The sequence below is a fragment of the Protopterus annectens genome, chromosome 2.part2, assembly GCF_019279795.1.
Source record: "Protopterus annectens isolate FY-2018-M chromosome 2.part2, PAN1.0, whole genome shotgun sequence".
Classification (NCBI taxonomy): domain Eukaryota; kingdom Metazoa; phylum Chordata; order Ceratodontiformes; family Protopteridae; genus Protopterus; species Protopterus annectens.
In genome coordinates, this window is record NC_056730.1 from 331,309,995 (window position 1) to 331,322,107 (window position 12,113).

The window sequence follows — 12,113 nt, forward strand, 5'->3', positions numbered from 1 at the left end:
GGAATATAGAGGTTTCAAATAACACATGGGCGAATCGCTTGAGAAATAACAGAGAGAGACCAGATGATAACAACATGGACTCTTTGGACAGTTTTGATTATGAATATCAAGGGGCTATTCCGAAGGCAAACGCTTACAATCAAGGCCCACAAAAAAACAAGCAGCGCCCCCTGAACAAACCAAGGAGGTAATTCCTATTTTGGAATTACCAAAAATTATTAAGAATAAGGGGGGCGATTTTACTGTCTATAATTTTTCAAGCTTGGACATTGACCCTAGTTTTGTAGAACTTTTATCTAAAGGGTATAATTTTATACCAAATCAACATATGGATTTGGTGGAAAATATTAAAGATTTGAAACTTTTTGTTAGGAAGTTGAACTTGAAACTGTTACTAGGTAATACTGAAAGTGTTAGATCTCCATATTATATTCCTAGCGATTATAACCCCCCATTACATCCAGCTCTTCAACTTTTTGAGGCAATTATGGAGCTAGATCTAAGAAACTTGGCAAGTAAAAAAAGTAATTTATTTTTGAATAACACGAGTAGACCATCGAATGTCACTCCAGATGAAAAAGCTTTTCTACAATTATTCAAAACATTAAATGTCAGAGCAATAAAACCAGATAAGGGAGGGGGTTTAATTTTATTTGATATTTGTGACTATAACAATAGAGTCTCTTCAATTTTAGATAAAGAAGCATATAAAAAATCAAGTATTAATGAAGTGAACATAGCATATCAGCAAATTAAAGGCTATTTTAGTGACCTCTTTATAGAAGGATACATCGATATAGATATGTATAATTATATAAAAACAGAATGGCCTAAAATACCTGTTTTCTTCGCTACACCTAAGATTCACAAAAATTTAAGTGAACCCCCTTTCAGAACAATTATAGATGGAAGGGATTCCATTACATATGGTAGTGCAAAATTAGTAGATAATATCTTAGAAAAATATCTAGGTGATGAAACCCAAATATGTAAAGATTTGTGGGCTTTCTTAAATAAAATAAATGATCTAGAATACAAGGAAGAATATAATTTTTTAACAATAGATGTAGTAGACCTACATACCACAATCCCACATGATATAGGATTGGAATGGGTGAATATATATCTAGTTAAGAAAGGGGCTACTAGTAATGAAGTTTATTTGGTTACAACATTGTTAGATATTATATTAACCAACAATTACTTCCTATTCAATAAAGAATTATACCTGCAAAAATGTGGGGTAGCTATGGGGTCCCCAGTAGGTGCCAGCTTTGCAAACATAGTGCTGGCCTACTGGGAGAATAATTTTATTCTTAATATGGAACAATTTACATCTATGATTGTGTATTATACAAGATATTTGGATGATATCTTTATCTGCCTACGTGGAGATAAGAATAAAGGCTTGGATTTGGTAGAATATTTAAATAAAACTACTAAATTTCTATCATTTACATCTGAGTTCCACGAGAATAAAATTAATTACTTGGACATTACATTGGTAAAAGACAAGGTGAACAAACAATTTTATGCAAAAATACATAGAAAGGAAACATATTGTAATTCTTTCTTGCATTATACGAGTAATCATCCTAAAACACAGAAAAAAGCCAATGTAAAAGGACAAGTAATTAGGGCAGCCCACATGGTTACACGTGATGAGGACTATATAGAGGAATGTAAATTATTAGAAAAAATGTTTATACATAGAGGTTACCCTAAAACATTTTTAACCAATATAATGAAAGAGGTCAATACTAAGAGAGAGAATGGGATCATTTTACCTTTATTGAATTCAAATAATATAGCAGAGTAAGTGATAACCATAGAACTAAGTGGAGAGTTAGATAGGGAAACATGTACTGAAAGTAATAATATGAGCAATATTACAACTAAGGATAGAAGTACTAGCTATATGACTTTCAGTATGGAAAGTAACATCATAAGAGACATTCTATATAAAAACTGGAAAGTACTCTTGTATGATAGGAAATGTTCTACAACCCTTGGATCAGTCCCAGAAGTAACATTCAGGAAGGGCAAGAATTTAAAGACCCTACTAGAAAGTAAAGTAACAAGGGGGAAAGGGGATGCTAAAGGAATATATGGCTGTGGAAATTGTAATTATTGCAAACATATAAAAAGAGGTAATAAACATGTGATAAATAATAAGACATATATATCAAAATATAATTTTAATTGTAATTCGAAATCAGTAGTATATGGGGCCTTATGTTCAAACTGTACAAGTTTTTATATAGGGAAGACAGAGAGAAGAATGAGAGATAGAATATATGAACATATCAATGCTATCTCTAGAATGAAAGTAGATAATGCATTAGTAAAACATATTCTATCCTTCCCTAATCACACTTTTAAATTTATAGGTTTGGACCAAGTACAAATGGATAGTAGAAGGGGCCCTTTTAGTTTACTTTTAGAGGAACGAGAACCATCATGGCAATTCAAAACAAATGCCTTTATGGAACCAGGTTTAAACGACCATTGTAACATAGCATGCCTCTTGAAGCTTAGAAGCTTAGAGAGATGACTTTATAATCCTGGTCCATCAAGTATAGGAATTATAAGTATAAGATAAATAGTGCCTTAAAGATTTTTGAAATAAGTTTTAATTTATAATAATGTTTTAAATGTATATTTATATATTTTGTATTTATTTTTGTATATTTAGTAGGATGGATATGTGTAATCTTTAATAGAAAGACATACAAAGATAATACAGGATATATCAAAGCATTAACAAATGTATATATGTATACTATGCATTGAGCTGTGAGTGAGGGCTATAATAGTAGATGAAATACCCCTTTAAATGTTGCAAAATGATAATAACTTAATTGACCAATTTAATTAAATGGAACTGGAATTAACTGAACAAGAAGGGGCAGGGAAACATATAAATAGTAAGCATCTGTGTTCTTATTTTTATCTGAAGAAGTCATTCAACCTTGTATGACGAAAAGCGCTTTATTAAACTAGGAAAGAAGATTTTTGGTGGCCTGGAATCCTTGTTTGTGTTTGAGAATGGGAGACCTGTGTTTGTTTGACATGCTTGGGCCCACCATAGAAATTCCTTTTGCAAACATGGAATTATTGGTATTATTGTTTCCAAACTGTGGCTGTGTTGAGACCCATAGGTTTTTTAGGTACCACTGAAGTTTCCTCATATGCAACTTTGCACATGGGATTAAAAGAATGCAAGATGCCATGAAGCCCAGAGCCTGCAGGATTTTCCTTGCAGTAAGCCTGGTACATTTTGCTAGTATTTTGAAGTACTGAGTTAGTTGTCCCTGCTTTTCTGGCGTAAGCTAGGCCATCTGGGTGTTTGTGTCCAAGTTGGCACCCAGGAAAGTTATTTTCTGAGATGGTGTTAGCCTGGATTTCTCTTTGTTGATTGTGTATCCCAGAGAATGCAGTAACTGTGTTACATAAGCCAGATGTTCCAGAAGTATGTGCTTGCTGTCCGCTTGGATCAGGCAGTCGTCCAAATAAGGGTAAATTTGTATCCCTTGAAGTCTGCAGTAGGCAATTACTGATGCCAGGCATTTCGTGAATACTCTAGGCGCAGTAGATAAGCCAAAGGGCAATGCAGAGAATTGATAGTGGATTGAACCTGCAAGAAATCTGAGGTATCTTCTGCAGCTTTGTCTGATTGGGACATGCAGGTATGCCTCCTTGAGGTCCAATGTTACCAGCCAAAACTCCTTGCCCAGCATGGGAAGAAGCTGCTGTAATGTGAGCATCTTGAATTTTGGTACGAGTAAGAATGTGTTTAGGATGGATAAGTCCCAAAAGGGGTCTCCAGTCGGTTCCTTTCCTTGGTACCAGAAATAGTCTGGAATAAAAACCTTGACCTTGTTCGTGAGTAGGTACCTCTTGAATAGCTCTCATGTCTATGAGCTTTGAAATTTGTAGTTGTGCCTCTGCCCTTTGATTGTGTGGCAGGTTTGGCATGCCTCTCATTTTTGGAAGTGTGTGGAAATGAAATCTGTAGTCTCTGTTTATAACGTGCAGGATCCATTTGTCTGTTGTGACAATATGCCAATTTCTTGTAAATAATGCCAGCTTTCCTCCCAAGGGTGCTGCCAGCTGAGACTTGCTTGGCATGGAAAGGAGGGAGTCATTGGGTTTGTTTCCTGTATTGTTGTGCACTGTCTTCGCCACCTCTTGGTGCTGGAGTTTGCCATTGCCTGCCTCTATATGATCCTTGTGATTGTCCTCTGCCCCTTGTGCGCCTGTATCTACCTCTTTGGGGCTTGTCCGTGGCTGGAAAGGACCAGTTTTTAGAAGGCCAATTTCTGCTAAAACGTGGTGGTTGAACCTGTAGAAAAGCTTTGACAGTTTGCATAGATTTGGCTTTTTCTTCCATTTTCCGTAATATCTCCTCAGCATTAGTACCAAACAGCACATCCTTTTGTAAAGGAGCATCTAGAAGTTTAGCTTTCACATGATCAGGCAAGCTTTGTTCCCTAAGCCAGGCATGTCTACGAATGACTGATCCTGTAACAGCAGCTCTACTTGAGGCCTCTAGGGCATCATAGCCACATTGTAAGGTGTGTTTACCCACTTGTTCTGCACTATGCATCATATCCTGCAACTCCTTCAAATCTGGTTGTTCAGGTTGAGACATTTTATTCCTTAATTGTGATAACAGAAACTGCTGATATTTAAGCATATGAAACTGACAATTTAAGGCCCTCATGGCTAGGGTGGCCGAGGTATATACCTTTTTACCCCACCTTTCTAAGGATCTTGACTCTCTTTAGGAAGGTAGTGGATTCTTAGCAGTAGAGGCCTTCATTCCCTTGGGGCCTTGAGAGATGGTTTCAGGGTCAGCATTATGGCTTTTGTAGAGAAATTGGTTAGAGTTAGGAACTCTGTAGTACCTATCAGGCTTGACTGGGGCAGGAGGCAGGGAATCCGGATTAAGGCAAGCCTCCGAATAAACATCATCAAGTATGTCCAAGACAGGAGGTATCGCCAGAGGTCTGTGTTGAGGTAACAAAAGAAATTCTCTAAGTCTTTTCTTGGAATCAGAAAAGTCTTGGCCCTCCCAATGGAAGCGTTCCCTCAAAGTGTGCAAGGTTTCCCCAAAGGAAAAATCCTCAGGAGGAGATACAGAAGGAATGGACTGCTCTGCATCCGAATCTTCAAAAGGGGCGTAAGAGTGTACCTCTACATCAGAATGTTCTGAAAAAATGGAGCCCTGATCAGAAGAGGGAGAATCTTCCTCCACTCTGGGTCTCTTGTCTGGAGGGGGCTGGGAACCCCTGATAAGAGTAATTAAATCCTCAGCCATTTTAAGCATCTGCTTTTTAGGCATGGGGCCAGGAGATGGGCCCTGTGCAACAGGTCTCTTGGGATGCATGGCTGATTTGGATTTAGTAAAGGCCTTAATGGAAAAGGAAGATGAGGGTCTAAAGACACCATGGGTGGAAGTGGACCTGTCCACATTAGGAGGCTCAACACTCACAGTGGCTTCGGTGGTTGTAGTCTGGGTAAGGGCCGAGGTACCTGCGGTCTCGGTTACAGAAGACACCGCCAAAGAAGTGTCGTCGGTAGTCAGGGACTGCATAGGCGTCTTGCTGAGAACAGGACCACGTGTAGCCGGTTTTGGCGTGGTGTCGGTGGGGACCGCGGACCTCGCATGTCGGTCCTTGTCCTTGCGTTTTTTGGACAAAACGGTAGTCGGAGTCTCCGACGACATTTTATAATCAAAGGCTTTACCAAAAGTGTTGGGCGAACTCACCGACGCTTAATAGTGCTTATTGAAAGTAGCGCAAAAGCGACAGCCCGAGACGTCGTGGTCTGGGCCTAAACAAGGTATGCAGAGGGAATGGAAATCCTTATGCGGTATTTGCTTCCCACAAGAAATACAATTGTTAACTTTTTCTGACATCGGTCTGAGGCAAGAAAAGTTTCAACGGGTACTTAGCTTTAATGAAGACTTCGGTTTCCAATTTTTCAGAATTCAGGAGCTGGCCGACCGGCACTTGCGAACTGCTTCTGCTTGGCACCGCGGCAAAAAGACTGAAGAACATGGCGTCGGCTGTGTCTTATATACCCCTGCCTCACTGACGTCAGGAGAGAAAGCGACAACAACCGACGCCGGACCTAGACTTTGGAATTCGGCCGACCGAGGACCCGCCTGACAGCAGAAAACCCATCTGTGATTACTGCAGTGGTATGCACGATGAACATCTAGACACGTGCTATTCCTAGTGCCATTTTGAAAGAGCAGCCAGAGACAGAGCATGCATGATCACAGTAGTTTGTATACAATTTACTTAAGTTAAATTCAGTAAACTCCTATCGTAATGTGTTGTATAAAATAAAGCTGTTTGAGCATAATCCACTCAGACGCTTCTATTGTGCCCAAAGTAGGAGAGCAACAGAAGGGATCTGAATATCTTGGATACAAACCCAGCCGGTCAAGAGTCAATGCTGATATTATGGCTTTGGGGGTCAGATGACTCCAACAAAATCTGAGCAGACCAAACAGACAATGAACCAGAGCTAAGGAAAAATGAAGTCTTGGCTTTGATGCAGATTTATCCTGGACAAAGGCCAGATTCCAGGGGATCTGATCTGGCTGGTCAGATCAGAGAAGGAGCCATCACTGGGTGTTGGGGAGCAGTGTCTCTACTGGATCCAATGGGGGTCGGTGCTGGTAGCACCCCCAACTGGATCTGGGTCTGTAGAAAACGCAGCAACACTCTGTCCATGTCTGCTTCAGTGCGACCCCTGGAGGATCTGACTGATTTGAGGGACAGCACCAATGAAGGCAGTCTGCAGTGAGGATGGTGCTCTTGTAGACTGGACAATCTAACCCTCGGTGGTACTGGTTCTAGCTTGAACTGAGGAGGAAGAATTCATAAGGCCTATGACAATAGGATCCAATAAAGGCATTAGATCCAGAGTTTTAGCTACCTTAACAGATGGAGCCAAAGGAATGGTTGCATCTGGGAAGCACTTCCTTGAGGATTTCGATTTCTCAGAAGAAGGTTTGCCTTTTGATTTAATCGAAGCAGAAAAAAGGGACTAAGTCCTTGGTTTTCCAGATGTAGAAACAGTATTCATATCACGTGAAGGTTGGATGAGACTCTTCAATATCAATTTGTTTCTTCTCTCCACCAGTGCTCTCTGACAAAAAAGCTTTGCATATGGAGTAGGTAACATTGAGGTGAGTGGGACCAAGGCAGTATACACATTTGTCATGTGCATCTGAATTCGATAATGTGTGAACATTTCACACATTTTTTAAATCCTGATGGTTTGTCAGACATAATGCCAAAATGAAAAGGCACACAATAATAAAGTGTAGACAATACTACTAACAATAAATGTACATATGAATATCTACGGAATTCGCACCATGACAGAAACTAACTAGTAACACCATTAAACTGCTTAAAAGCCTAAACTACAGTTATTAATAAAACAACTGCACAAACACACACTACAAACCTATGTAACAGAAAAGAGTGTTCTGCTGAAAATCCTAAAATACAGAGGAGGGAGAAAGAGCCCTATAAAGAGGGAAATGACGGAAAAATAAGCAAAGCATTATCTTTTTATGAAGAAAAGAATGCTGACCATGCTAGTGCACCACAGAACCCATCCGCACACAAAAGCGGCAAATGATATCTTAGGTAACTCCTTCTGTAATGGGGAGTATGAGTAGGGGGAGGAGCCCGAGCACTGGATCCTAAACTTCAAAATGGCTGAGGATGGATCTAGTGCTGGATCTGAGACTGTGTAGAAGAATGGATGGAAAAGACAACATCGTCTAATTCTAGACACTGGTAAATTATCAGAAATAAAATACCTTCCAATCAAATGTGGTTTCGTAACATGCTTAACACAGTCCTTTGTAATACTGTGGAAATGATAAAAAACAAATAAATTAAGTCTGCAGTGTGTTACTAATATCTATACTCCTCTACTGACATTTGCAATGGGTGTAAAATATTAAGTGCACACATTTGGAGAGCACAGCTCAAAACTAAACAAATGAGGGTCCATACAGGGAACTACTCACCTGTGTCAAACACTTCCCTGAAGTCATCTTTCTGAAACTCTGAGGAAAGTGGGTTCACCCATTCTTGCACTTGAATTCCTAGTTCCTTAGACAATACACGTAAAGTAGCAGTTTTTCCAGAACCAGCAGGACCAGTCAGTAACAGAAGAGAACCACCCTTAAATCAAAACAAACAAAAAAGTTAATACTGTAATACTGTAGAATGCAAACATCTGCCTAGGTGAACCATAACTAATCTATCTGCTGTCAAACAGATGTAAAACTCTGAATCCAAAACTGGTCTAAACAGTAGAGGATAAGAGTAGGAAGAGGATTGCAAAGTAAAGGCCATTTTAACAGTACAGTCTGTCCACATCCTTTGGCAACACTCAGTGTATGAACATGTACAGGAAAAGTCAATAGAAAGAGTTGCCCAAGTCACAGAATGCATGGCTGAATGGTAGAAGCTGAGACCTACCATGCTTCAACACAGAATATGCCAAGCTGTGAGAAGAGATGGACCTTGGCCTGTCCTGTCTGACCTTTAGTAATACCTTTGGAAAGAAGAGGTAGAGGTGGAAGGCAGAGACATGAGGTTTTTCCAACTGAAAGACAGAGCATCCACTTTCCAGCTGTGTGAATGAACCCCTTTGTGCAATACTTTTTGGCAGTTGGTGGTTTAGTGGAAGATAACAGATCTATGTCTGGAGTTCCCCCCCATGACATTGTCAATTTCTGAAATACATGAAGATTCAGTTTCCACTCGTGGGGATCCATGATTTGTCTGCTTAATACATCTGCTAGGGGTTCTGCTCCCCTGGCAGAAACCTTGCCTGAAGAGTCAGTCTCCCATGCAGTCAGTCTCCCATAGAATCATTTGCTGCCTGCTTAATGATGTAAGAAATGTGTTTCCTTTGCTTGTTGATGTACCACATGACATTACAGTTGTCTGGTCTGCCGAATCAACACCTGCCCTGGAAGAAGTCCTGAATGCAAACTGGACTGCTAACTGCTAACATCTGTTGATATGTTGATATGATATGTTGTAGCTGTACAGGCCACTTGTCTTGTATCCACTTTCCATTTTTCCGATTAGCAAGCTCCCCAAGCAGGTGGCCGGGTGTCAGAGAAATCTGATCTTCGTGGCAGCCGGGCCCCCCACCACAGAGATTCCTTTTGACACCCCACATTAAGCCAATGACAAGAGTTTCCCTTTGAAGGCAAGGTATTATTTGAATGACAGTGTCCAAATCTTGGCAGTGCTGTGTCCATACATTTTGAGATACCATTTTGAGATACTCATGGCCAGCATGGCAGAGGAAATGACCAGAATACAAGATGCGGACTGTGAAGGCAGTCAGCATGGACTCTGATGACAGACACTTTGGAATGAGATGTGACAGACTCTTCTTGTTTGTTGTGGGTTAAAAAAAAGGCCTGCTGCTGTCTTGAGAGGGTACTAGACTGGACTTTATTTATGTCTCAGAGAGAGTGTAGGATGAACTTTATTTCGCTCACAAGGCACTAGACATGCTAGCATTGCTATTCACAGATTCATTTCAGCATCTTCTTGTTTCTAGTCTGAGCCAGAATCAGGCAGCCAGCCCAAGTAAGTAAAAATTGCCAGAGCTTGAAGCCAAGTTGAATATACTGGGCCACAACCTTATTGTGAACGAGGATACCTGGAAATGCCATAAGAAAAATGCAGAGAACTGATAATGAAAAATCACTTCAGTTCAAAAGGCACATGACTTTCTGCTTCTTAGATTTCCCCGAAAAGACCTTGCAGCCTTGAGATCCAAAGTTACCATCCAGTGATCCTACCCAAGCAGAACAACAGTTGCTGTAACGGCCAACATCTTGAACTTGAAGAGATAAATAATGGTTGTGGAGGCATAATTGGTCCCCCAGTCTTCTGAACGGTTCCCCAAGTGGTACTAGGCCCAGATAAAAATAAAAAATCAGCCCCCTTTCTGATTACTGGGTAACTGAAATAATAGCCCCTGGACTGACTGAAGCAGAACTTCTTTAGAGCCTCTTTCTTTGTGGAGGAGGAACATGTGGCATGCCTTTGAAAGGGGCATGATGTGGAAATAAAATCTATCTGTCATGAATGATGATTAGCAGCCATCATTCTTGGAGTCCTTAAAAATCCCAAATCTTGAATCCAAAGGAGCTGCCTTTTGAGAAGGAGCTGCTTGACGAAGAAAAGTCCAGCTGGTTCCTTGCAAAGGAGACCCTGCTGACGAAAGAACCTGACTGACCCTTCCCCTCGAAGTCTGTCTGCTACAACTGAACCTGAGCCCTGCCCCTACAACCTAGACCTAGCTCCTCTGCCCCTAACCTTGAGCCCCCTACCCAGCCCCCATCCTACATAAGCAGGATACCTTTACCCCTTTAATTTCTTGCTTCTACTAATTACTTAGGTTCCACCATTTAAACTCCATGCTTCCACAGAGCTTTTCCCAACATGTCCTTAAAGACTTTTCCTGTTGCTTCCCCTGTTGTCATCCATGTCTGTAAAGACTCATCCAGAGCATCCAAAACAATACATCTTACTATAAATAGCAAAAAAATCATCCTTCAACCATGCACATGTCTAAACACACAAATCACCACTAGCCACAAATCGAGAGGCCTTTGAACAGCAACATGAACAATCTCAAAACTCACCTACTTCAAAGTTCAGACATTAACACAATTAGACACCAATTTTTTCCGAGAATTGAAATATTTCCAAAAGCATCCACCTGGGAGATCATTGTGAAAAAGGATAAGTTGAAATTTCAAATCTAAGATCATTGACCAAAGAGTTTCCACTGTATGCAGAGGGAAGAGTTTTTACTCCAAAGCCCTTGCACTTTCCGGCCCCTTTCTGGATTTAACCTTTCCTTCTTTATTTGCAGCACTTTTAGGCCCTTTATTGGGCCCTGAGAAAGAAGGGCTTGGTTAGGCAGGTTCAGAGAAGCTCTGCAAAACATTCGCCACCCTCTAAAAAACATCTCACCACTTAGGGCTCAGGCTGGGGCAAAGAAGTTCAGAGAAGCCTCTGCAAAACATCCATTCAATCCAGGGAGAAGGAGTAATAAGCTCCTCATCTCGCTAAGGGAAAAACAGGATCATGGAAGTCTCAGTAAGAGTCTAGAAAAATGAAAAAAAGCTGAATTGGAGTGAATCATGGGTTGAGGAAAAACTTTAGAGTGAAGTTCAAGGAGTGAGAGTCTCCACAGAGGAAAAAGAATCAGTAGGAAAAGAATCAAGTAGGGAACAGACTCTTCAGCTCAGAACAACTCAGGAACTTATCAAGTCTGTCATTCCAAGACTATCAAACTCCTGTGCCATGTTCCAGAATATTTCAAGGGATCAATCAAAGCTTCTGCTCTTTATCTAGGGTTCTGCCCCTTTAACGAATTTTAACTGATCTTCTGGGGGAGACTTCTTTAAAGAAGCTGAGGCAGAGCCCCTACCTGCCCTACCTACAAAGCCCTCTCTGAGAAGCCAGGGGCCTGGAAGGAAAGGAAGAATGGGCACAAGAGAGGCCCGAACAGTTACCTGCTGAGCCTCCCTCTGCCTCTACCTGAACAGCCCGGGCACTGGCTGACCTCTTGAGAGGTCCTAGAGCTGACTTCTGGCTCCTCGGCTGTGAGAGCATGGCTACCGGGCATGCCGGACGGCGGCGTCTCGACTTCTATCCTCAAACATTTAGACCTTACTTCTTTTTCTCTGCACTTACCGAGCACCGACATCATTTCAGTGTTGCAACGTAGCTTAATCTAACGCCGAGCAAAAACATCTACCTAGCAGGCAATAACCTATCTATAACACTCAGATAACTAATCTAATACTCTTCATAGTAACCGTTTAAAACTTTTTCAACGCCGAGTTTAAAATACTCCATCTGCTTTTAGAAATGTTCCCAGTTATTCACTTTTTATGATCTTCTGTTACAGTTATCTTCTGCAAAGAACAAAAGTTAAATACTGAGGCACTAGCACGCCAAAACTGACTTCAAAAAAACGTGAAAAACTCTGTACGGTGACGCTAACTCGCCAAATTGCGGAAACATCGC

General features: G+C 40.8%; 1 protein-coding gene across 1 annotated transcript in view; it reads right to left on the minus strand.

The window, feature by feature from the left end:
- The window catches only part of RAD17 (RAD17 checkpoint clamp loader component), a 1,292,309-nt gene that overhangs the window by 973,930 nt on the left and 306,266 nt on the right, over positions 1–12,113 (minus strand). Inside the window, exon 5 of the mRNA XM_044063883.1 lies at positions 8,066–8,222. Coding sequence (XP_043919818.1) covers positions 8,066–8,222 — 157 coding nt within the window. The remainder of the gene's footprint in view (positions 1–8,065; positions 8,223–12,113) is intronic.